Below are 27,790 nucleotides of genomic sequence, written 5' to 3' on the forward strand. Positions count from 1 at the left end.
ATATGAAGACTCTTCAATTGCCTAATGCTTCAGATGTATTCATGTGTGGTTTGTGAATAAGTTTATCTAGGGTGGTCTTGGTTGGATATGGTGAGTAGGTGAGAAGATATTAGGGTGAAGAACCTGACACCTCACAAATAGACTGGATCCTTTTCAGACTACTCCACTCCATACATTTAGCGTTTGTTCCTGACAATATGTGGGATGTTTGATCGCGACACTCCTCCACACATATGACGAGTGAACCTATCCGTTTTGAGTATTTTTTAGGCTATACCAGTTATACCGAGTCAAAACGACCATTCTTTAGGTGTCCATGGATATCCTAGGTGTAACGAGTCATACACATTACACATGCTTCAAGATTTTACCTATTTATACTCGAATTTACATGACTATATTAATTCTGAATTGTAATTTCCGGTTAACTTTATGTGAGTATACTATTCTTGATGACTTTATAATGATGAAAGTTGCATAAATGATTTGCTTCGGAGTTGAGTGAATTGTGTATGAATGAACTTGTGTGTAATCTGGTGATATTCGCATATGTGAAATGGTATGGTTGTGTTGCATGTGCATTCATTTAATATTAATTGGAATTAGTGTTTGTGGGTACCGCCTTGGATTTCATTCACGTTATTTGCTAGAAACTAGCAAAATGCTAGTTAGGGGGTGTGATTACGCGTCAAAGATGTGTAATTAGGTATTTAAATTCATGCATTGATGATTATAATTTTAATTAAATACCTGATTATGTTCATTACTTTAATCAGTGAGCCCATTTGATAAATTTTAGATTATTATCTTATTTTTGTCGAAAATTTACAAGCATTTGTGTTTTATTATTATAGGATAATTTTTGGACGTCAAAGTCGAAATTAAAATTCACGCGAATGTGCCGTGTTTGTGGAGAGTCGTGTACATAACCTGAAGTTTAAATCAAGGTCATGTGCATTGAAGACAAGACCGTGAACGTCCAGGGTTTTCCAGGATATTTAAAGAATAATCTTTTGAAAATTAAAGTCGAACCATGCCATGCAACATTAAATGAGATGAGCCTTGTGCGTGAAGAGAGCTAGCAACCGTGTGTGCGCGCGTGAGAATGCAGGTCGTGGACATTTAGTGGGCTACCGAGCTTGGCCATGCACGTGAATGCAAATGAAGGTCGTGTGAGCTGAGATGTGCTGCAAGGATGAGAAGAAAGGTTAGGCTGGGAAACAACAAAAAAGAACAAGAAAAGAAAAAAGAAACAAGAAAAGAGTTAATGCCTGATTTGACCCGACCATGCACGTGAGGCTGAGTGTGAAGTGGTGCGCTGGGCTTGTGGACGTGTGGGCTCAGGGCTTCAAAAGAGTTTTTAGTTTTTAGTTTTTTTCTTAATCCAACGCCTCCTCCTCTTTGTCTCTCATTCTCACCTTCTCGTCTCTCTCTATTTCAGCTCTTCTATCTTCTCTTTTATTTTCTCTCAATCCCTTTTTTCTCTTCTCTGTTCTACCCCCTCTTCTCTCTTCTCTGCTTCCTCTTTCTGTCAGTTCTCCTCTCCTTCAACTCTCCCTCTCGGGACCCTCTCCCCTTATCTCCCTCTCGTCTCCCTCATCTTCTTTCTCTGTCTCTCCCTTAGCTCTTTGCCCCTCTCATTTCCCTCAACTCTCTGTCTATCCCTCTCGGTTCTGTATTTGTTGTTGCTGCCTGTACATGCTGCTGCTGCTTGGTGCTACGTGCTCCTACTCTGTCGTGCCCTTGCTATGCTATTGCTGCTTCAAGCTGCTGCCCTACCACTGCCGCGGCTGCTTCAATCTCCTCAACCCAAGAGCTTGCTCTCTCTCTCTCTCTCTCTCTCTCTCTCTCTCTCTCTCTCTCTCTTCTTTCTTTTTTACTTTGAATCTTGAACAATTGTTAGTAACTATTTTTTTTTCTATTAAAAAAAGTCAGTTTTTTAATCTCTTTTATTTCTTTTTTTTTTTTTTTACATTGGCTTTTATTTTTAAGTCTTTCTATTGAAGGTTTCATTAAAGTCTAAACTTTTAATTAGTTTTTTTTCCTTGTTTGAATTAATTATTGTCTTAAGTTTTGTTTGGGGGATTACTCAACTTAATTTGCATCTCTCTTATTTAAATTATGTTTTAGGGCTCAATTAATTTCCTTAGTGTTTTATTAGTAAAGATTGTTTTTTTTTTTTTTTTTGTAGTATTTAGTAATTTGTTAAATTTTAATTTTGTCTGATCTCCATATTAAAATTGGTATTCTTATTTAGTGAATTTCAATTAGTGTCTAGCACATTTAGTGTTTATTTAGTTGAATGTTGCAGGTTTATTTCTCTCATTATTTTGTTTTGAGTTTGTTTTTATTTAGTTATTTTACGTGTGTTAAATCTTTTAGTTAGGGTTTAAATTTCATAGCAAAAATTTCAAAAATCTCAGGAACCCGAATCTAAACTGTGTTTAGTAAACTTTTTGTTTCTTATTTTCTTTTGGAATTACACAAAATTTGGAACTAAATTGCATTCCCTGAAGAGACGATCTGACCCATTGGACTAATTATTACACGACTAAACTCCTATACTTGTGATAGGTTTCGAGTTGCTCATTTTTTCGAATGAGTCATTGGGGGATAGATTATCATCAGTGTGTGACAACATAAGTTCTAGTGTGTTATAAACATATCCTGTAATTAATTAACTGTAACATAACTAACTGTAACTAATAAATCATGTAAATCTGTACTCATATAAGTCTGGTAAAATCATATTTTTCAACACAAGCATACCTTGCCATAATAAATTTTTATACACTTGTAAATCATCTGCTATATCTATATAATACTGAAATTTTCCCCTAGATGGATAGTTAGCTAATATCATGTATTACCCCTACATGATTCAGTTGTGCAGCTCGTAGACGGGACTTAGCAATGGCTGACCTACCACGCTAAGTTAAAACTGACTCATCTGTAAGCACGATTGGCCACCCTAACCCGATCTGGACTGCCAAAACTACTCTTCAATGGACCAATCGTCTGCCATACACCAACACTCTATTTGAGACGTGTGGTGACACTAATATGAAATAATAACTATGGTACCGTGCTCTGAATCTAAACAAAACCATCAAGGTTCTACTACCATATAATACATAATATAACTATAACATATCTCGTTTTCATATTTCTATGTAAAAAATGTCATATCATAATTTTTGAATAAATTGTTATATCATAATTGATTACGACATAAAACCAATTGAACTATCATGACACTGGACCGGCTGAACTATCACGACACTAGGCTGGCTAAACTGTCACGGCACTGGGTCGACTAAACTGTCACGACACTAGTCCAACTGAACTGTCATATTATACTAAACAATATCAAATTTCTGTAATGTTTATAACATTTTCTAAAAATCATTATCAAACCGTACTTGTTTTGTGTAATCATAAAATAATCTGGCCAGCTTATATACTGTAAAATATTTATACCCTTGCCACACAAGTGAGTAGTTCTCTATAATATTCTAACTACCAGAGAATAACATATTTTGCTGAAAAATAATATTAAATCAACTTTTAAGGTTTACTCAACTCTTAACACCTGGTTTCCCAAAAATACACATTAAATTATAAACACCATTTCCGTATACGTGATTATCTAGAAAAATCAAACATATAATTTCTGTAATCAAATACTGCATTTTAACTAGTAAATTTCTTTTAAAAATACCTGACATAATCTATCCCCTTACCTGTTTACTGAGAATGTACCTATAAGGATCCTAAACTGACGCTTACGACGTTCAGAGCACAAAATCCTATAATCATATATTTTAGTTTAATTAGCTAAATTTCTGAATAATTACTATCCTAACATCCTTAGGCTCACACACTCCCGTTAACCAGTTAAATTCTAAAACGATGAACATAATTCATTTTTCTTACCTTAACTTTGGAGTGGTGCCTAAGATTTCTAAACCACGAATATGTTCCAATTAAAATAACGAGGATCGAAGCTAGGACCCCGTGGTGTTGTTCATTTTTAGATTTGGCTTATGGATGAAGAAAAATTTTAGAGAGAGAGAGAGAGAGTGAGTGAGTGTTTGAGGAGAGAGAGAAAAAGAGAGAATGAGACGTTTTGGGATCAGGAAGGATTTGCTTATATATATATATATATATATTATAATATTATTATATTATATTATTTTATTTTATTAACCATTATTATTAATTAATTTTTTGGAATCACTACACAAGCAACCTCCTAGAGCATGGTTCGGCAGATTTGCGAAGGTTTTAAAGAACCAAGGATATCGACAAAGGCAATCAAATCACACTGTTCTTTCAACTGTTTGAAAGTGGTAGGAAAAAAATTCTGATACTGCATGTTGATGATATAATCCTAACTGGAGATGATACAGTGGAGATGAAAAGATTGAAGAAAGTCATATTTTTTGAGTTTGAAGTTAAAGACTTAGGACAAATGCGGTACTTCTTGGGAATGGAAGTTGCTAGATCAAAAAAGGGTATCAGTGTCTCTCAGCGAAAGTATATCCTTGATCTCCTAACCAAAATTGTCATGCTTGGATGCAAACCTAGTGAAACCCCGATTGAAGCAGTAAAGAGGGTCGAAGACTGTGGAATACCAGTTGAAAAGGAGAGGTATCAGAGATTGGTTGGTAAACTAATCTATCTATCATATACCAGACCTGACATTGCATTTTTTGTAAGTGTGGTAAGCCAACACATGCATTCACCGAAAAAGACTTTCCTAGATATTGTGTACAAGATCCTCAAGTACCTCAAGGGCTTTCAGGTAAAGGACTTTTATTAAAAAATGTGAAAGTAAGGAAGTAGAAATTTTCAAAGATGTAGATTGGGCAGGATCAGTGGACCAACATTTTATTTAAAAGAAGGTTCAAGAATGAACCATTTGTTTGACTTATGTACCTACCAATGAACAAACTGCAAACATCTTTACCAAAATATTAGCCTAATAGAACTTTGATGATTTCATCTACAAGTTGGATATGATCAATATCTATGATCCAACTTGAGGAGAAATGTAGAAATCCCGAGTATTTTGCAGTAATTTAGGGAAATACATATGTAGAGAATTGTATATGCTTCGGACAAATTCTTTTAGGAGATTATTTCCATATTTAGATTTTTCGATTGTATTATAAATATTGTGTATTGATTTGTACAACATCATTCCAAAAATAGAGAAATTATTCATTCTCATTTAACTCTCTACAGTATGATTTTGAATATCATGACTGGAAAATGGCACATCAATGAAATTTTTGCATTTGGTAGTTGCAATTGTCCCAGAGAGCAAGCAGCCTTGGTATGGTTACCATACAAGTCAACCTCATTCCTCCAGAGAGATCTTAATGTTGATTCGGAGATTGAAGAAGGCATTCCCTCCCCATGGACTAGGCAAATAGATAGTTGCTAAGCTATTTAAGGTGATCATGGATTCCATGATTTCCCCCAGTTTTTTTTTTTTTCACACATGCAACATCTCAAATTTTGATTAGACCTTTTCGTATTTAATCAATATTTCAAAAAAAAGGGATAATTTTTTAGTGATTAACAGAATTTTCTACTTTTTTTTTGTTCTATGTTTGTTTTGTAGTGGAGGGTGATGTCTGGAGTTGTTCCTTTGTTACCAGTAGAAAAGGAGCAACATCATCCTTTGCGCCTGCTCATAAATCGGATAATAGCAAATCTATTTTCAAATGCATCAGCAAAACAAAGGCAAGCTATCCTCAGACTCAAACAGTATATACTCATACAAAAAAGATGCAAACGTAAAAGTGGCAAGCCTGAGTGCCTCAAATTAATTTACAGCATCCCTTGTTCTTGCCTCATATACGGCTGGAATCCCTCCCAAAAATGAATCTCCTCGTCCAGTCAGATATTACCAAGATCCTGGTGCGCCAGCTCACTTGCTTGCTGAACACAATGAGAATAAAATCATATCAGATTCACCGTAGCACAGGCCATCATTCAGCCACGAGGAAAGCAAATATTAAACATGACATGAGAAATGAATATGGCACCTTGCATACACAGAATACCAAAGCCACTGTGTACTTTGGCCCACGGAAACCCAGTCTCCCGGTAATTCAGCAGCTGCCTGTTCCCCTCCCAAAGGAGCAAATTGCCCAAAATGTTTGTACCTTGTGATCAGAAGTTACCAACTCATTGGTTAAGAAGCAAAAGAAGGTATGGATGTTACGGAAAGAATTCCTTGCGGCCCATATACTAATACCCAAGTGTTCAAGACATTCAAGCTAAAGCTTTTGTTATGCCCAACTAATGAAGACATTTGAAAAAGACATTTCTTAGGCTACAGTTGGTGGATGAAAATGTCACATCCTAAACTCTTTGCAGTAAAATAGTATTGACATTCAATTATCGTGGTTTATCTCAGCTTTTCCTACCCGTCCCCACCCTTCCCGTGACACAACATTTGCTCTCAGATATGGAACTCCTATGCTAGGGAAGCAAAATAGTCCATCAGCATGCATGCATGTATTTATTTATTTAAAATATGAAGTATTTAGCAGTTGTACAGAAGTTTCTAGGGCTTGCATAAACACAGTATACCCCACCTCATCATAGGAGTTCCACCCCAATATATATATACATATATTTCAGAATGGGAGATAACATCCTGAATACATCCTGAATATATGAGAAATCATAAACAATTCTCTCGAGGAATGCAAAAGTTGATTTTTTTTCCCTCCAATTTTTGGGTGCTAATTTTTTAAGATACATTTAGGCTACATATCACTCTGTATTGTTCTCATACAACGCATTGGTATTCAAATCTAACAACTACATCAAAATAGATCATCGAATGATATAGTTCTTTTGATAAATCTGTCATCAGTATATTTTCATTGAAAAAAGACCAAGAATCACCAAGTGAAAAGTTTTTGTTTTTTATTTCTATTTTTATTATTAGGTCTTCAAATGATGGAAGCATAAATAGAGGGACAAAATGTCTCTGTAATACAAAATATTGTTGAAATGCGGGTTGCATACATTGAGGGTTCAGGGCACGTTTGGACATTCTTAGGAGATAAACAACCCCATTGTCATTCACATGGCATTTGAAGGCACAGATCTATCATCAACAATGGATCGTCTCAGGGAAAAAAGAAATGACACATAGATAAAAGGCGAGCTGTGGAACAGGATCATTTTTTAGATTTTACAAGACAATGCTATTTTGACTTTCATTATTGTAATGGGATTATGCAACCATTTCTTGTAAAAAAAATAAAAATAAAAAACAAGCTCAAGATAATGGATTGTAAAGTTACGGGTCCGACGTGTGGCATAAAAATACATATCAAGAACAGAATAATTAAATATCTTACCAAGAAACAACAATTAGAATCAAAGAAAATGGACAGTCACAAAATTGCTAATACAAAGGGATTAAGAGTTTAGAAGTACCAATCACAATTTTTAAGTAGCAGGAATGCTCAAGATCAGACTTGGTGTGATGGCTAGTGCACATGGTTTTGAGTAGGGATTGGCCTCTCTAGAGATATGGGGCTAAGGCTGCCTTTCCCTATATAAGCCTTGTGCAAAAGGCACGCCTTTTTTATTAAAAACAAGAACAAGTACATATTTACTCATATAAAGCCCACCAAAACAATGCTTCTTGTACGTATATTGTAGATCTACAATCTAATAGAATAGGTTAAGCCTTTTAAGTAAAGTTGTGACATATCAGAGCGTTGGTTCCATGAGTTACTCAGGTTTGGGTCTTGTTCTGTTTTTTCGCCATTATGTCCATTAGTGTGTACTTCGATCTATTTTATGCACCCATTCAAGTTCAAGTTTGCTATTTTGCTTTTTCACTTGCTAGACAAGGTCGCACACAAGGGGAACTGTTGGATAGTTCGATATGCCCACACTAATGCCTTAATTCCTACTAAAAACCAAGAAAACCAATATATTCAATGGCTTCATGGCCTCCTCGGTTCACAACAATAACCCAAAATTATTTATGTGCTCATTACCAAGTTAGCTAGATGCATGTTCAAAGATTTACAACCTAAAGTGGACTGCCCACACAATTTTAATACATATCTAGAACTCCCCAGAAATTAATGAATTGAGAAAAGATCACCTGCCACCTAGGATAAAAAGGATTTTTTTTTTTTTAAATAAGTTGGAAGAAAAAGAATAATATAAAAGCAAATTAAAACAATTTGTCCGGTATGCTTTTGGAGTCTCAGCTTTTGGGGGCAACTAGAGTTTAGAGTAATAAATAAATGAGCCACATGGATAACACGGACCCAAATACAGAGTATATATACCCGAAAGGATAATATAAATACTTAGGCCAAACATATTTTCTTCAAATATAACACTAATATAGATTATTGTGATGCAGAGCAGATATGGTCTTAAATTTCCACAATGTTGATCAAAATTTCTGTCAAAAATTTTGCATTCCACCACCCTCGAAATTGAAATGGCAGTCAATTTTCATCTTACAAAATTTCAACAAATCATCCGAAACTTATTGAAATCTCGAAATTTTAGCGATTATTGAAACTTTAACTATGGAATGAAATTTCCTTACTAAAATGTGAGACTTAAATACAACAACAACAACAACAAAACCAAGCCTCAGTCCCACTAAGTGGGGTCGGCTATATGAATTATTTTCCGTCAATTTATGCGATCATGGACCATTTCTTTTGATAGATTCAAGGATATTAAATCCTTACTCACTATCTCCTCCCAAGTTTTCTTAGGTCTATCCCTACCCCTTCTATTGCCCCCTACAGTAACTATACTACTCTTCCTCACAGGTGCACTATAAGGCTTACATTGTAAGTGTCCATATTATCTGAGTCATCCCTCCCTTATCTTATCTTCTATAAGAATTACACCTAACTTATCACAAATATGTTCATTCCTTAATTTATCTTTCAATGTTATACCACTCATCCATCTAAACATTCTCATCTCGGAAACTTTTACTTTTTAGATATTATGTTTCTTCGTCGCCCAACATTTCGATCCATATAGCATAACTGGTCTTATAGCTGTCCTATAAAACTTCCCTTTCAATTTTAAGGGTATTCTACGATCACATAGCACACTTTAAGCATTTCTCCATTTTAATCAACTTGCTTTAACTCTATGCATTACATCATCTTCAATTTCTCCTTCAACTTGCATAATAGATCCAAGGTATCGAAATCTGCAAGTGCTATCTATTTCTTCATCATCAAGTTTAACTTTGTCTCCAATATTCCTCCTATCATTACTAAAATTACATTTCATATATTCTTTTTTATTTCTACTTAAAAATGTGAGACTTAAATGCAAAGCAAAATTCTTCACTGAATTTATTTATTTATTTTATTGAAACTAGAGATTATTAATAGGGATTTTGAAATTATGTGAAAAATTTTAGACTTAGATATTAGCAACAACATTTTATTTAACCATTTATGTCTAAAAAAGACCAATCATTGATGTATTTAGTTTATAATAAATTAGTTCTAAAACTTGCATTATAATGTCTACTAACCATTTCTAAAGTTTCATAAAAGAATTTCATGTTTTACTACTAATCTCCGTCATTTTTTAAACTCGAAATTGAAATTTCTGCACTTTTGAAGCTTCAAAATTTTAGTGGAAATTGAAATTTGAGACCTTGGCAGCAGATAGCCTGACAGCACATAGCCCAATAAAAGAGGTCAAAGTATATGGTGTACCTAAAAGGACGGAAGAGATGACGGCCAGAACCTCTAAAACGTCGAGGACCTTCTGGATTATCCTTAGATGTCTCCATGCGATTAAAGCATCGAGAAAGATACGTACCTTGTTGAGCAGCAACCTGCATTTCCAAATGATGCTAGCCCATAAATGTCCCTAAATTCTCATTGACTGTACAAAACTACAAATATATATGGTTGAAAGCATATGAAGTGAGAGACAAATACCTGAGCAGTCGCAGGTAGACTTTTCATCTGAGAATCCACAAGTGAAAGGACTGACTGAAACCCTTCAATATCCACTTCCATTCTCTCATTCCCCTCAGTATCTTTCAACAGATCTTTCACACCACGCAGATGCTTGCTTTTTAAATAGATATCTACTTGGGGATATCTTACAAGGACGTCTTCTATTACATCTTGAAATTCATTGATAGTTAAGGTACCAGAATTGTCTTTGTCTGCAGCGGCAAATATGGTTGAAATATCTTCCTATGGATGCATTGAGATTATTATTCTCACTATCAGAGAAATTAAGGTGAGTACCAGCCAACAAAGAATTGGAGCAAAATGGAAAAGAAAAAACTACAAGCTTCAGATACCATGATTTTGCGTTGATCTATAGTTGCGCAATCACCAAGTGCATATACATTATCACATCCCTTTACTCGCAACCATTCATCAGTTGCCAAAACACGCCTCTTAGTCTGCATATAAAGAAAAACCAAAATTACTGCTAACTGAGCCCTAGTAAACAAGCAAACATTAGATTTCGTTACATGCAGAGGATAGAACATTAGGAGCTGCTCGTTATCACTGTCAAAAAGTACGAAAACACATACCAGAAATGAAAACCAAAAACAAGAAACAGAAATAAAAAACCAAAAAGTAGCAACCTATTTGGTTAATATTTGTAAAGCTAAAACAAATTAAAAAATTAATTAAAAAAAATACTCATTTTCGTCTTTAAATCAAATAGTATTATAAAAATATGATTTAAATAATAAAATAGCAAAATAATAAAAATTTTAAAAATATAATAACAAAAAAAATTATTATAATTTCTTTACTTAATTGTTATATTTCAAATTTTATTTTTTTCTTTACAATAACAATCTTATATTGTACATGAAAATTGAAAAATATTAAAAATATTTAATAATTGGCTTTTATTATTATTAAAATATATGTATTTTTATTTTAATTATATTTAAATTCATATGATCATTTTGTCTTAATTGTAATTAAAAAGTGTATATAAAATGAATTTTTATTCTGAAAAACAATATTTTTGGATGTAAAATTTTCTGAAAACAAGTTGCCAAAACAACTAAAAACCATAAAATCTGATTTTAAGTTTTTTCGCAAACAACTGAAAACCAACAAAAGAAACAAGAAACTAACAACATAAACAAACAAATTTTTTTTATAATTTGTTTCTTCATTGAGCACAAATAGGAACAGATAACAGAAAACAACAATGATACCAAATGGATCCGTAGTAAGCAAGCAATCCTTAGATTTATCACCATGCAGAAAGATTCAATTTATCCAAACAAAAGGGCATAGAATTTATTTAAGAAACCTGGCCAATTTGTTCCATAAAATCCTTCAAAACCGGGCGAGTGCTAACACCAGTGGACCACACAACCATACCATAAGGAACTAATGAAACTTCTCCCTTTGATTTAACTTTCATGGTAATTGCCTTGTCAGAAACACTTACAACTCGACATCCTGTCAGAACTTCAATACCATCTCTTTGAAACTTCTGTTCAGCAAATGAGCTAATTCTGTCATCAAACCTACAGAGGCATAACATAGAACAAAGATTCTGATTTATATAATATTGATCATGTCCTTCGCTGCTTTTAAAATCATGGACTGACAAGGTGTCTCATCTTATGATCAATACATATGCAAACTGTTATTCAGTATGCAACAAAGAAAAAGACAGGTAAAGATGTCAATATAATCTATGCAAAGTAAAAATGAACACAAAGAAACAATAATAAGATACAGAATAAGAAGCAAAAACTCATTTTGAGCAGACCAAGAACATGTTCATAAATGCAGTAATTATCCAAAAATTTAGGAATTGGGCCAGCCATTGTAAACTGAGCTACCTAACTCCCCCCTTTACTTGTGACTCACCTTCGCACCATCAACAAATTAAACTTGAATGTGTGCACAAAAGAAAGGCACTATAACAAGCATAACATGCGAAAAAGCACAGATCATGAGAATTGAACCCAGGATCAGCTGGAGCTCAAACACCAAAAGCTTAAGCTGCTAGGATTGAGCCAAACATTGCATATGAAAGGAGCGATCCGATATGAACTGTTAAGTAATGTTTAGTTCACAAAATGACTATTCCTAGGAATAGGGTGGTTGTAATAAATGGATTTGGTAGTTTACACAACAAAATGTGTTATCACTATAAAATTAAAGAACAGTGCAAAAAATAAATAAATTATGAATTCATAATAAGGAATAGACAAGGAATAGCTATTCAAACTAAAGAACAATGCAAAAAAAAAAAAAAGAATTCATAATAAGGAATAGACAAGGAATAGCTATTCCCAATTTTCAATATGGGATTTTCTATTTCTTTTTTTTTCCCATTCCATGTTGGGTAGAATAACATAAAGTTTTACATGACTCATTTCTAAATTCTTACATCCTTGTACAGCTTTCATTACATTCTCATCGTATTCTATCATATTCTTAGGAATAGTTATTCCAAAAACCAAACAACCTCACCATCCAAACAATTGTAGGACATGCAAGATTCATGTATCAATATTCCAATTCAAATTGAAATGCTGAACATATGTAAATAATCACCTTGATCAAAGACTGGACTTTCCAAAATGAGTGTTTAATTTGGGAAATACACAAAATCCTTGCAACCATGTTTTACAGTATACTAGAACTCTGAGCAGTCAAGAAACAGCATGTCCACATCATGATTGTAATCAAGATGAGGATATAAGAAATGAACGCATACTGGGAATCTAGAGACAAAACAAGTATATGATGAACAAAGAATGGTGCAATAATGCACCTAAAGCATCTTAATGGGGGAGTAAAAAAAAAGTGGGCAAAGCTGCCTTTTTTATTTTATTTTATGTGCCAATCCATCTAGTTTTGTATCTGGTCAAGGTCATCCAAGCAAAGTTGTAATTTTAGAGACATAAAGCGATATCTTGGAATATCTAAAAGAAGAACCATATGGTCCATATCACCCCATAAACACTATTCATAACTTATGGGCGCAAAATATAGATGCATTATCTTTACAACGATATCACAATAAACTATATTAGGTTCAAAACAAGGACAAAATGAATTATGAATGTGAATGTTAATCCACCCTTACATGTTCAAGATATGATCCCCTGATTGAACAACTGTTATTTTCACTAGATCTTTAACCGAAGGATATAACTTGACTAAATCTTCTTGGATAAAATCATGCAGCTCTGCAGCAAATTCCACCCCAGTGGGCCCCCCTCCAACAATTACAAAACTGAGATTTTTCCTTCTTTCTTCTTCACTTAGGCCTGGAAGGACGGCTGTTTCAAAACAATCCATTACGCTCCCCCGAATCTTTTGAGCATCCTCTATTTCCTGCATTATGTTTCACAGTTTCTTATTTAGTGTTAAATGAATTCATCAACCAGGCCCCCTATACCCCCACCCAAGACACACTGCTATTTTCCTTTTTTTTTTTTTTTGGTTTTAGTTTGTGTTGGGGGGGGGGGGGGGTGGAATCAGCACCAAGTTAAAGATTCTTTTTTTTAACTGAAAAAGAAGAACATTATTAAGAGAGAAAGAAAGTACAAAACTGGAGAACAAGAAATTCTCCTCTAAAGTAAAAAGACCAAAAGCAGGAAAACAAAATACCAATACAAAATAGCAACCCAATCCCGCTGAACATACTTAAAATAAAAAAGAAAAAGAACAAGACAATCCCTTGAAACAGCCAGCAGCTACAGCCCATAATGAAGCCAAATGTTGAATCTTATCCCAACCGAAAGACCACAAAGTCTTCTTCCCCTTGAATAAATAACCATTCCTTTCCAACCAAGCACACCACAACACAGCATACATCCCACATCACCAAACGGCTGATTTCTAATAATCAATGGATCCTCCACCTGCCCCGGACAAACTCAACTTTCACCTTCAATATTCCAAAAATCCTCCACGAGAAGAACAATGCAGAAGTAAATGAGAGGAAGATTCAGAACCATTAAAAAAAAAATGTACAAACATATATATGGGATAAAGCCATAGAAGGCTTCCAACATATTGTTAGTGTTAACTCAATTAAGAACAATGAACCAAGTAAAAGCCTTAATTTTGGAGGGAAAAATTCTGGCCTTCCAAATTCTAAGAAAGAAAAAAAGACAAGTTCCCACACACCATCAATTTGATCAAATATTTTACAATTCACCCTCAGACGAAGCCCTGCATGAGCAGAGACTCATGCACCTGGCTGCTCTTTTTCACATACAGTTCATCCTAAATAAAACTACAATGAATTTACCTTCAGAAAATGGCAGTATTCCATCACACCAGGGGTGTTGAAAGTATTTACTTGTGCTCCAATTGCTATAACCAAGTAGTCATATTCCAGAAGGAATTCTTTATTTCCCACTAAGTTGTTGTCAATGTTAGATAGGCACTGAACCTTCTTATTTGCCGCATCGATCTTGACACATTCAGCTTCCCAAAATTGAATTTCTCCATTTCTCTGCCAGTGTAAACACAAAGAAAAGAAATATTTATCAAATAAATTAATTAAATAATCGATGTAGCTCCTGCACATGCTGTAAAGCAAGGTCAACAAAAATCTAAAGCAATGGGAATACAATAACAGGGCACAAAATAGTCATTTTCTATGCAACATGTACCACTTAAATTTAGAAAAGCATGAAGGCACCTAAATATAAGAGTGGCAGATCCAAGAGGGCCTTTTTTTCCCACGCGAGGGGGGGGGGGTTGCAGGGAATCATCAAAATTTCTTTTAAAAAAAACAGGAAAAATACATAGCCAAGCCCCCAAAAGTTAACATATTATAATGATTTCAGAGCTTTTCCACTTATATTACACTACCCTCCTTCCAATTTTTTTTTCCACTAGATTATAACATAAGAAAGTGGTTAAATTTCCTTGAAAAAAGGGCTTCAAAGATTTTTTCTATTTCAGCGCAAACCCCACTCCACCCCCAAAAACACCCGCTCTAATGAACTCTACAATGCGCTATAATGACAGTGTGATTAGTTGCAATCCTGCAACAAGCCACTCCAATTCATTGGCTAGTGGCTGATAATAATGAAAAGAAAAGAAAAACAGAACTTCTTAAAAATTAATATTTTGACAGAATATTTAATTTTTCTTATTGAGAATATTGAGTTCAGAACTTGGCTTAAAAAATGTATGTAAAATGATGTATATATATATATATATATATATATATATATTTTTAACTAAAGGAGGGCGGCACCTCCAATTATTTATTGATATACCCTCACTTTTGGCAGAAGAATACCGTGGTTACAAGACAAGTAATGATAGATTACAAATAAAATAGACATTAAAGGTCTCCCAAAAACAACACCAACAACCAACCAAAACAGGACTACAAATCCAAACAAAACTAAATAAGAAACAGATCTAAATAGGCATAGCAAATGTAAAATGATATTTTGATCACATATTTGTTCCATGTTCTTCATCAATGAATCCACTTAATTTATATATATATATATATATATATATATTTTGTATACGCTATTTGCTTTTTATCATATGGTACATAATTTTTTATTCTTCTTCAATTTTCCTTTTTCTTTTTTTTTGGGGGAGGGTGCAGTAACTTGTATCTTTTAGCCTTTTTTTCCCCCCTTTTTTGCTTAGTTCTATGTATTCCAATGTATTGACGCTGGATCTTGTTCAAGTGTGCCAACGAAAGTTTGCATGACACTCCCAAACAAGAAAACCTAAGGAAAAGGAAAGATCTAAAACTAGAAAGTGGAGCTGCCACCTTATTTTTTTAAAAGAATGAAAAACAAAGAAAAAATCCTAAAAGATCTAAAAAACAGAGAATGGGTTTGGGATTACAACTATGCTTAGAAAAGATGGCTGCCTAACCATCCTTAGATAAATTAGTCAACTAGCACCCCTACCGACAGCCACTCTAAGAACGGTTATTGTTGAATATTGTGAGTCTGTGTGTGCCTTGAATAAGAAGAGTAAGAAGATAGAAACAAGTCTCTTTCGATTCTTAGATGAGATCATCATCATGAAAGGGCTTACAAAATAGGGTTCTTGGGAAACCCCAGTTTCACTATTTTAAAAAAGGGGTGGCATAAACCCCCCCCCCCCCCCCACCCCAAGGTTTTGAAATTGAAAGGTGGAAATAAATAAGATTTGATTTGACTGAAATTGATAAATTTGAAGAAAACTTGATTTGAAAACTTATGTGAATGAAGACATATTTGGAAATACTAAAGTATTAAAAGGAAAGATGCAGATTTGAAACCAATTGAAAAAGACAGGATTTGAATGAGAGTTTTTTTAAATAAGGCAGGTTTTTCTGAAAATATTTAGGGTGTCATCATCGGCCAAATAAAGAAAGAATACTTTGAAATCATTTCTTTGGGAACATTTTTGAAAATCGTGTTTAGAAAACAAGGGGGGATTTCATGCTAGTCCTTTATGGCTCTTTCTCGTTAATGAAAATACCTACTTCCCTCGAGCATCCAATCTTAAGAAAGAGTACCCTCACCATGCCTAGGAAGAAATGAGAGAAAGCACCATCTGGTAGGATTCAAGTTTTAAATCAAAATTTAAAGTTGTTTCAATTTTCGGAATACAACCAAATAGGTTGTCAAATTTTATTTTTTAGTCTTCATTTTTGTGTTTTTAATTTTTATTTCTAGTTTTTTTTTTTTTTTTCATAATTTTTGATAATGATACCAAAGAGCCCTTTAATGAATAAGGAAATAAGAATAGAACCCAACTAGTCATCCTAATGCAATGCACATTTTATGATTAGGGTGGAAAATGGGCTAGAGTAAAAAAACTGGGGTGATGAGTCAGCTGAAGGTTGTGAATTTTTACGTGGTTTTAATGTGATAGTAGCTTATTAATAGATAACATTCATGCACGATACAGAAGCAATTCATCATTGGATACTGGTTCTAATGTTTCAGACATGAGTAGAATTGGAAGTGGTTCTAATTGTTAATAATGATGATGTTTGTAGAGGGGGTTTCTTGAGAGTGGAGCGTTTTGTTGCACACACATAATGGATGTTATGGGAGAGGACCCAAAGGGAACCAAGCAATTCCCAAGAAGCTAAAGCATGAATTGTGGCAGGTGAAGGTGTTATGATAGCTGAAGTGACCCTGAAATAGTACAAATCCAGACTAAGGAGGTGAGAGAGAGAGAGAGAGAGAGAGACCCGGGGGGGAGGGGGGAGGAGGAGAGGAGAGCTTAATTGCTTTAGTGTCAAAAATCTCCATTGAAGAATGATTGAGTATATTTATAGGGGAAAGCCAAAAGTGTATGCAGTGTCATCATCCAATAAGAGAGTGATGTATCATATCTCAATCAATGAAAAAGTGACAAATTAATAGGCCAATAAGGTCATTGCGAAAAAAGAAAAAATGACAAGTGGCTGACATTTTGGCAGCTTAGGAAAAAACTATGAGGTCAGGATTTCTGCAACCAGGATGCTACTTGGTAGAGATACCGGCGTAACGCCACGTCTCTATGACCAATGTCAACATGCACCGCCAATTTCAATGTCTTGCAAGAATGCAAATGCAACGTTTAAAATTGTAAACATGCAAGTTTTACTTTGGTCAATACCACAATCTAGGAAAAAGTGGTAATTTCACGCATTTACAATGTTAAATTAAATGCTGCAAGTCATCAAATGAAAATGAAGTAGAAAATGTTTTTAAAGGAGATGGTATGTTACCAGCTCCCATTTCTCCTAAAAGAAGTTGATGCTGTAGATAATAAAGTTTAAGATCTGCTGGATAGAATGGGATCCGCAAGGACAGCCCCTGGGTGTCAGGAAAATAAGATTGGATTGTGGTACGAGTAAGAGGGATCTAAGAGGGAAGGATAATTTAAAGTTGTCCCTTAATTTTCTCAATGCAGTTGACTGCAAAACATAACAAAGTTCAAGATCTGCTGGACTGATGAAAGTAACTCAAGATCTGAATGTATGGCAAGCCTCAACAAGTCGTAAGTACCCATATAGCTGAATTCAAGTGTAATGTGATGAAACTTCGAAGTACACAAGCTGGCAGTATATCTCTTCTATACAACGAGACAGTTCACAATTCCATCCCTAGGTCATTCAAATTACATCGGTGGGAGTTTGAAAGAAAAATATACAGGTGAAATCCTTATCCACGACTTTAGGATACAAGTGTCTGGCAATAAAATCAGGTTTCTATTTCTCTAATGGTCCATTTGGAACTTGAAAAATATTGTGGAAAGGAAAGGAAAATAGGAAAGATTCCACTTTTTCATGTTTGGTTATCAAGAAAGTGAAAGAAAATAAAAAATATACAAAATCAATGAACAAATTTTTAATTTAATACAACCTTAACATTTGGTTTTTCTTAATTTTAAATCATATTAGAACAAGTTTTCATTTTAAATAGTAAATAGTGGAAAATAAATTTCCTTCTTTTTTTTCCCTTTTCTTTCCTTTTCCTAAGTAAAATCCTTGATTCAAGATGACCCAAAGTAATTGAAAATGAAGAGGGGGAAACCTATCATTTCTTCTACAGTTATATGTAGAAAATTGACATGATGAAGCAAAACAGATCTTATGGGGGGTGGAGTGTGCACATTGTTTTATTTCAGTAAATACTCATTTCGTTTAAATATACAGTTGTCTGGCTGATGCCAAGGTAAATAAGAGATATCCAGGATAACATCAACATGTGAAGATATTCAATTGAAACCAAACTGCACAAGAGGGGACAAAATCCTTTTTTTGTTTGATTGGTAATATATGTAGTTAATATCTTATATATACATAATTCAGTCACTATAAAAGCCTTCACAACTGCTATAAGACCAATATTGATCCTTATTACGAAATATAATAGTATTTATTATAAATATTAATATTTATGACAACCAGGTAAAATTTGTCTTATCAATTTACCTCATGCAACACATATATTTTTACTAGTTATCAATACATAGTTACCTTTCTAATGATGTTCCGAATTGGCTCTACAATGCTTCGTGCTTCAACTGTTCCACATGTGACACTAGGTAGTAAAGGCGTAAATGCAAAATAATTCCGGGGTGAAACCACCTGAACATCATATGATGAAATATCCAGGTCCTTCAGGAAACTGGTAGCAGCCCACCCTGTTCCAAGCACCACCACCCTCTTCTTATAGGTTTCCTTTTGATTAGGCCCAACACTATGTGTGCTAAGGTCTGATTTTGATTCCGAGTACGCCACTAGACCTCCCCCACTGCAATAATCCACAAAAGAGAATGAAAAGATCAATAGCAAGCAGTGACTGCTGGAGTTGGTCAAACAGAAAAAACTGGCCTCTGTGCTAGTGTTTGAAAAATAAGAACGTGTGGTATAGAAAAACAAAGAACTTTTGAGGGCATTGCATGTTTTACAAATTCACATAACATCCAACATATTGGACACTGCAATTGTTCTGTAAGTCAACCTTTTTTCAACAGCCACTTGTACAATGAGAGATAATGAGAAGAAAGGTTACAAATCAAAGCTTAGATATCACAACATACGGTCATTCATTAGACTGCCTTTTCTTCTTGGGAGTGGAAGGACAAATGGGCACCAAATGCACATGAAATGCATATGAACAATTGCTGTGTTGTTTATTTAACATTCCATGGTGGGTGTCTGTCTTGGTTTAATGGGCAAGTTGGTCCAACTAGGAGATGGGCGAAACTTGACCGAGCTCTTGTGAATGTGCCGTTCATTAATTGTTTTCAAACTACTAGGTTGGAATACTTGGCGAGGAAGACGTCATATGACAAACCTATGATGATACAATTCTCAAATCCTTCGACAAGATATGGGCCACCTCCTTTCATGTATCAAAATATGTGGAGTTCTCATGAAAATTTCCTTTCTTTTATGCGTCAGATTTGGATGGAACCAGTTCAGGTTTCGGGCATGTGTAAGTTGGCTACTAAGCTCAAAAAGACTAAAGTTGCTTTAAAGAGGTGGAATGTAGAGGTCTTTGGCCGGGTGGACTTACTATCAAAGATTTAGAGAATCGAATGATGGACCTGGAGGAGCCGTTACAAAGAGGATATAATCAGGAGGTGGAGATAGAGTTCCTGGTTACAAAATGTGAATTGGACTATTGGGAAAAAAGGGAGGAAACCCGTGTTTCTTAGCTTGCGAAGAAGCGATGGTTGGTGGAGGGTGATCAAAATTCCAAGTTTTTTCATGCGGTAATTAATCAAAAAAGGAATTCTTTGATGATTAATTCCATGTTCTTAGAGGATGGTACGGTTCTGGTGTTCCCTGAGAAGATTCATGACGGTGCGGTTAAGCATTTTCAAAATTTTCTTTCTAAATAGTCTACTAGATCATTACCTAATTTGAGCCAGCTTATTTCTACGGAGATATCGGATGAAGAAAATGAAGATTTGGTCAAACAACCTTCAGAAATGGAGTTGACTAAATTCTATCCCAAAAGATAGCAGTCTAGGACCCGATGGTTTTGGTTCAGGATTTTACAAATCTTGTTGGGACTTTGTTAAAGAGAATTTGTTGGAAGCTGCCAAGGAATTTTTCAGTAGAACGCCTCTCCCCATATTTCTCACTTTTTCTTATTTCGTTCTTATCCCTAAGATTGAAAGATCCAAGAAGCTTTGAAAAGTTTAGACCAATTAGCCTATGTTCTGTCGCCTACAAAATTTTTTCAAAGATTATTGTAGGTCAATTGACGTGATGCCTGAATAGAATTATCTCTCCGGAGCAAAAGGCTTTTCTCCCTGGTAGAATTATTTTTGAAAATATTACTCTGGCACAGGAAATGGTTCACTCAATCAACAGAAAGAGTAAAGGGGGGAATGTAGTATTAAAATTTGATATGGCAAAGGGCTTATGGTCGGGTTCACTGGAGATTTTTGATTTGGGTCTTGGAGGGTTTTGGCTTTTCTTGTCAAGTTTGTAACTTAATAGCAGAATGTGTTAAGACCCCATGATTTTCGATTATGATGAATGGTACGTATAGGGGTTTTTCAAGTCCCAATGGGGTCTTCGACAAGGTGATCCACTATCTCCATATTTATTTATTTTGATGAAAAAGATTCTTTCTAGATTATTAAAAAAAAAAATTGAGGAAGGCAAGATTTGAAATTTTTATCTCCCGAGGGGAGCTTCTTTAATCTCTCATTTATTATATGCGGATCACTTGCTTGTTTTTGCTGACGGAGAAAGGAGACCTTTGAAGATGCTTTTGAAGACGTTGGATTTGTATGAAAGTTGGTTTGGCCAATTAATCAACAAGGAGAAATCAACTCTCTTTTTGTCCAACAAGATCAACATTTCCAGAAGAAGGGGGCTATTTCAATTGACTGGTTTTGCGGAAGGAAAATTTCCAACGATGTACCTTGGGGCACCTTTGATTTCTGGACGTCTTACTACTAGAATGCTTGAACCGTTGGTTTCAAAAATTCGAAATAAGGTGGCAAGTTGGAAGATGAGGTTGCTGTCTCAGGGAGGTCATCTCATCCTTATTCGGCATGTTTTATCATGCATGGCGACATATACGCTAGCAGTTCTCTCAGTTCCTTCGGTGATGATTAGAAATATTAATTCTATTCCCTCTACTTTTCTCTGGGGGTAGAGTAATGGTAAGGTGAAAATGAAATGGGGTGCTTGGTCAAAGGTTTGTAAACCCTTAGAAGAAGGGGGTGTTGGTGTGAGGGACCTTAATGACGTTCAAAGATTTTTTCACATAAAATTTGCTTGAAGACTTATGACGTTAAATAATCTTTGGACCCATTTTTTTAAGGCTAAATATGCTAAATCAGGTCACATGACTTCATCCAATTCTACTCCTGCGGGCTCTCGATTTTGGAAGACAATCTTAAAGGTTTTTCCAGAGGTTTATAAGAACGTTTATGTGAAGGTTAGAGAAAGAAAAACTTCTTTTTGGTTTGACAAGTGGTTAAGCAGTGGTCCGCTTGCTGAGTGTTCTTAGATAGTCCAGCATCCTGAGTTAAAGATTCTAGACTGCTGGGAGTCTAAGAATTGGGATATTGATATGCTGAAAGAATTGGTAAGGGCCACCAAAAAGAATGAGATTTTGTTGTCGTCTATAAAGCACAAAGCAAGGCCTGATGTGTTTATTTGGAAGTCTTCCATAAATGGAAAATTTTCAACCGCCTCGGCTTAGGAGGTGATAAGAATTAAAGGAGAGCAATGCCCGTGGATGGAGTGGGTCTGGCATATACTTCCTAAAAAAGTATCGTTGTATATGTGGAAAGCCATGTTCCAATGTCTTCTTGTAGATGAAAGAGTGTGGAAACTGGGATTTGATATGGTCTCATGTTGCAACTGTTGCATGGATAAGAAAGAGGAGTCTCTCAATCATGTTCTGAGTATGGGATCCATCGCAAGAATGGAATGGAAGAGAGCAGCATATGTCTTGGGAATTCTAAATTTTGATTCTGAACCATGGAGGGTGAAAATTAGTAGATGGTTCAAATGTGCCAAAAAATCAACCCAAAAAGGTACGATCATCGGTTTGTTACCTACTATAATTTCTTGGAGACTATGGCTCAAACGTTGTAAAGCCCTTATGGAAGATAAGTATGAGTCGGGGAATGTAGTTTGGTTATCTGTGAGGTTTTGGCTCGCAAAAACTACAGAAGGCGTGAAAGGTTCTCTGCCCTCTATAGATAAGAATTTATTAGAAGAGTTCTTGGTCAAGACGAAAACACCGAAAGTTAGAACTCCTTGAAAAGTAGTCTGGAAAAAACCTCCGGTAGGTTAGTTGAAGTTAAATATTAAGGCCGCTTTCTTTGAAAAATTTGAGTTAGGTACTAACAATGGAGTGGAGTTGTGGGCTCTTACTAGTGGTGTTCAACTCTGTAAAGAGCTGGGATATCAAAATATTTATATTGAAAGTGACTCAGAATTGGTGGTGGGATGACTCACATCTGGAATTTGTTCCTCCTTATACTTATTAGACTTTTGGGAATTGTTAGAGGAGGAGTTACAAGGTCTTCAGTTCTCTCTAAAGCACCAATTTAGAGAAGGTAATCAACTGGCAGATTTCTTGGCTTGTCAAGGCGAGGGTGGCAACACAAGGAGATATTTTGTAGGTGATATACGACCAAGTAAAATGAGAGGCCACATACGTATGGATAAGATGAGTATTCCAAGCCTTCGTCTTTAATTGTCATCATTTGGTTTTCCTCTGTTTTCCTATGGTTATGTTTGCAGGTAATTGACATCATTTTGCAGGTATTTTGTTTATGTTTGTTTTTGTTTGGTTTTGATTATATATAGGCATGTTTAGATTATTTTTAGTATTGGTTTTGATGCCGGGGATGATTTTGATAGTTTATTTGTAAATCTCATGTGTCTTATTTGTAACCATGGTATTCCTTCGCCATAAGTGAAGGCTATCTATAAAAGTGGGGTTTTCGTAAAATCAAATTTTCATAACCTTAGCCAATCCAATTCAGCACACATTAACAAAGAAGTTTACACCAATAATTTTCCTTTACTGAATTATCGGCGCAAGTTAACAAAGAGCTAGAAAACTTGACTAATAGAAGTTTACAATGTAAACATAACCTAGGCAATACACGCACGGCCTTGATAGCATGGACATTTTTGTTTCTGGTAATAGAAAATTTCTACTGAACTTTTCCACCTTGGAGGGTTTCTTAGTAAAGAGTTCCCAACTCAACTGTTAGGGAAGAACTACTAATTTCTCTACTATGACATGGAGGGCATCAAAGTTATCATTACAGATTTATTTATGCAAAGACAGCTTTGGGCTTTGTCTTAGTTTCCTCATGCTTCAACCAGTTGTAAGAGTTGCTTCCATCAACGTCTTTAGTGCATCAATGGAAAGGTGCCAGAAATTGTTAAAAGAGGTTTTTTTCCCCTATTCAGTGATGTTGTTAATAATCACCAAACTAATCAAGATTCTACTTCTGAGAATTCAAATCAATATCTCTGAGTTCCATGAAATTGTTACAAGTTTGATGCTAACTTTCAAGAAGCATACATTCTGATCTTGCCTTCTTTGATATGAATAGTAGTTCCCTTGATTCGTGACAGGACTCAACCAAAATTTAAATGATTCCAACAAGTTAATACATTGGGTTGATATGGAAAAGCATTTACTAAAACAAAAAACACTATGCTTATATGACTTGAAATGATGAACAGATTGGATCCACAAGGCGTGAGGGCACCACGTTGACGATACAAAATAGTTATATGAGGTTTTATTTGGACATAAAGTGCAATTTATTTCCCTTAGAATTTATCAGGTAGCACTCATATTTCTAGAGGCAGCTATATTCCCATAACTTCTCTATATCAAATATGACATTGACACTTTCAGATACATATCCAATATTTAAAAATAAAATTTTCAACCTTCAAAACACAACCAATACTTATTAGGCAGTTTTAAGGACATATAGACTAGTGTTAATACAATAAAAATATTATTTTCATTGTTGTCCTTCCCGTGTTGTTGTACCATGTCCTACTCTATAAAACCCAAACCATGTATCACATCATACCTATATACTCTTGTGTTTGGTGTTTTGGGGTTCAAATGGGAGGGAGAGCTAAAGGAAGAAATTGTGCAACTCTTGCAGAATTAGTCATTCAACTTTGGAGAAGAGTCAACAAGTCTGTGCAGGAAAAGGAAGTGTCATAGGTGGTCTACTGGACACTTCAGGGTTGAAACACGTGGGCGTACACTCCTTGCATTTGGGGACATTGACCCAAAGCGTTAAACCTCAGTTTACAATTGTGCACATAATGGCACAATTTTCTAGGCTTTTTGTATGGACCTTTGTGTGCACCCCAGAGGGCACCTTGACGAGGGAAAAAAACTTGGGACAGTCCATGTGTTATATCGAAAATTATCATAAAAGCGTGCAAAGCAAAGCACACAAAAAAAGCAAATATGTAGCTCCACCTTTGCCACAAAATTATCCACTAACAATGCAAGACGTTTTATTGCAATAACCAAACTCTCTCTCTCTCTCTCTCTCTTCACGGAAACACATGTTTTTAAACTGTCAAAATCTTAAACCTAGATTATCTCTTCCTATGACTTATTCAAGCACATCAGGAGACCAAACAAGTTCTAGGGGACCAATTAACAGCCCTCGATATAAAATTGGGTCTTTGCTCTCTGTTGTCATTCACGATCTCATCTGATTATAATTCACCCAATCCTTCTAGGATTGGCAAAAAGTTCCAACATCATGAAGGGGTCTATATAATTTGTGTGTATGTGTATGACATAACCAAGGAAAGTTCCTAAAGATTTGAGAGATAAGAATTCTTTGGGTTACATGAAGGGTGCACAGGAGGCTTTGGGCTTGGGCTGTGAGATGAATTATCACAAAGATCACGGGCTATGGTGAATTGGTGATTTAATCCAAGGTTGTAGTAGCTTGTACTGTTGTACTGTTGATCTCACGGGGCAAAGATCAAGTTTCCTCGTGGAAAAGATGGGTTGCATTTAACCATGTAAAATATTGTTGTCTTTCCTCTGTTTTTATAATCCTGTTAATCTTTGTGAGATTATGTTTCTCCAACCCCTGTGTTTTCATTTTAGTAGGATCATTGATTCTCTTTTTTTTGACTGCCAATAGCAGACAATTTACCAAGTTAACTCCTTTTGGGGGTGCTATGAACTCTAAGAAAATGCAGAAATTTATTCACTGTTTCTTGAAATTTGTTTATTTTTGTCTTACCCTATGTATTTCTCATCAGCAATAAAATACATTACATAACATTTTTCAGATGAAATTAACCTATATAAACTACAAGGTCAATGAATGTCAACAAAAATTAAGCATAGAGGACATGTGCATCAATATAACAGGGAAAAGAAAGACCACGGAATTGAAGAAAATAACGCAGGCAAAGGATTACTATCTCACTTACATGAATTGAATTAATTATCTTTCCAAAAACGAAAAACTAAGAAAAACACATGAAAAATTAAATTTCATCGTTTTTCTAAGCAGCCAAACGGACCAGAGAGAACAAAGACGGAATTTCCAAATGCAATTAATTCAGATAACCAATTCCAAGAATGCATAGCGAAATTAATTTTAAATATGCATGAACAAAACAATGAACAATAAAGCGAAGGCCAAAGAGGGAAAGTGATGGAAAAATTTTCAGCAGAAGGAAAAAGGGAAGGAAAATTGAACCTGAGTGCACAGAGGAGGAGAAGTTTAGAGGAGGCTGGGTAGCCATGGAGTGCCCTTGATGCTCTGCTGAAGAATGAGGAAACCCTCATCTCCTGCTGAAAGCTCAGAATCACTAGGCGAGCCTGAGAGAGAGAGAGAGGGACAGAACTCTCCTTTCACGTCACTGGACTGGACCACGGCAGTCTCAGGTGTCTAACCGTTGCGATCAACGATGCGTATCCGTTGGATGGGCACGTGTTTTGATCGGAGGGACAGTTTATTTTTTCTTAATTTTTCATTAATACTGGGTTTAACAAGTTCTGACTTGACGGCGCACGTGGCAACATTTTGTGAGGTTTGTAATCATGCCAAGAAGATGGGTTGGCCAAAATGTTAGGCATGGAAATTTGAGTATTTTCCGATTTTAACTTTTTTTAAAAAAAATATATTAAACAATACCTCATTCTGAGAAGTATTTTTCAGAATAACTCTAACGTAATCTCGCTACTTCAAGTAGCGAGATTTGCTTTTGACTGAAAAGCTCGTACTGACGCATAACAAATCTCGTTACTCCAAGTAGCGAAATTTTCTTGGGATAATTAATGCTTTGTCAACCGCCTTTTGACGCGTGGTAAATCTCGCTACTCGAAGTAGCGAGATTTAAATGACCATCCACCCGGCTTTCGACGTGTGGCAAATATCGCTACTTGGAGTAGCGAGATTTGCTTCAGAATAACCTTACCCGTTCTTCCTCCTTTCTTGCGTGAACAGACAGTACCTTTGCTGCAGAACCGAGCAGGTTACCGTTGAAGGAGAGGAGACTCCGGAGCAGGTGATCGTTGCGGGCTTCATCAAATCGAGAGTTATATAACGAGATGGGGTAAGTTATGTTTTCCATGTTCGGTGCATAGATTTTTAAATTATTTTTATTTCATCCAAAGCTTTGATAAGAGGAGAGACAGAGTTTGTGATTTGTGTTGAAAGATTCGTGGATAAACACTTTTCTTAAGGTTTGTATTTCATTTTTTTGGTATTTGAATTTGATTTTTTGCCGAGAATATTTAATTTTTTCCATTCAAACTGTTGTTCAATATTTATTTATTTATTTTTTTGGATTGTTGTTTCATTGTAAAATGCATTATCTTTCCTACCCTAAAATTTGTTGAAGTTTCATCCACTCACTAAATTTGTTGAATTTCCTTTTACTCTTTTTAATATAATTGTGCAATTATAATTAGGTCATATGGTTTACCTTCAAAAGATCGATGGGAAATTTTGTTATTCAATCCTTGAATTTCCTTCTGCTGTTTTTAATATAAGTGGGCACATCCACTAAAGTTTTTGAAGAACATGTAAATTGTATGGTTTTAATTGATGCTTTGAGTTAATGTGAGTGCACATTGTAATTATAAATTGTATTATCATTTATCGTATTACGTGCATATAATTTTCTATGAGTTAATGAATTTTAGAATTTTAATATTCACTTATTTTATTTCCTATACAAACTATAATAATTTTAGCTCATTTAAGAATGTAATGCGTATGATAGATTTCATAGATAACGCATA

General features: G+C 35.1%; 1 protein-coding gene across 2 annotated transcripts; it reads right to left on the bottom strand.

The window, feature by feature from the left end:
- Nucleotides 1-5,676: 5,676 nt before the first annotated feature.
- LOC131148572 (external alternative NAD(P)H-ubiquinone oxidoreductase B1, mitochondrial-like) lies at nucleotides 5,677-26,498 on the bottom strand. Of its 2 annotated transcripts, none has more exons than XM_058098364.1 (10): nucleotides 26,241-26,498; nucleotides 19,012-19,288; nucleotides 14,314-14,520; nucleotides 13,141-13,391; nucleotides 11,344-11,563; nucleotides 10,361-10,465; nucleotides 9,987-10,250; nucleotides 9,759-9,880; nucleotides 6,060-6,179; nucleotides 5,677-5,952 (listed from the first exon to the last, which is right to left on the bottom strand). In XM_058098364.1, exons 1-10 carry the CDS (start codon nucleotides 26,327-26,329, stop codon nucleotides 5,865-5,867), a joined length of 1,743 nt encoding a protein of 580 aa, XP_057954347.1. In that variant the 5' UTR covers nucleotides 26,330-26,498; the 3' UTR covers nucleotides 5,677-5,864. The 2 variants fall into 2 exon arrangements, with proteins under 2 accessions (XP_057954347.1, XP_057954348.1); XM_058098365.1 differs by having other exon boundaries at nucleotides 11,485-11,563; nucleotides 26,241-26,457.
- Nucleotides 26,499-27,790: the final 1,292 nt, after the last annotated feature.

The sequence above is a fragment of the Malania oleifera genome, chromosome 2, assembly GCF_029873635.1.
Source record: "Malania oleifera isolate guangnan ecotype guangnan chromosome 2, ASM2987363v1, whole genome shotgun sequence".
Classification (NCBI taxonomy): domain Eukaryota; kingdom Viridiplantae; phylum Streptophyta; class Magnoliopsida; order Santalales; family Ximeniaceae; genus Malania; species Malania oleifera.

Coding starts and splice junctions, on each gene's coding strand:
- LOC131148572 (XM_058098364.1), bottom strand. CDS start 26,329: ATGAGGGTTTCCTCATTCTTCAGCAGAGCATCAAGGGCACTCCATGGC. Junction 19,289..26,240: donor CTCCTCCTCTGTGCACTCAG/GTTCAATTTTCC, acceptor GGATTATTGCAG/TGGGGGAGGTCTAGTGGCGT. Junction 9,881..9,986: donor GTCTACCTGCGACTGCTCAG/GTATTTGTCTCT, acceptor TTGGAAATGCAG/GTTGCTGCTCAACAAGGTAC.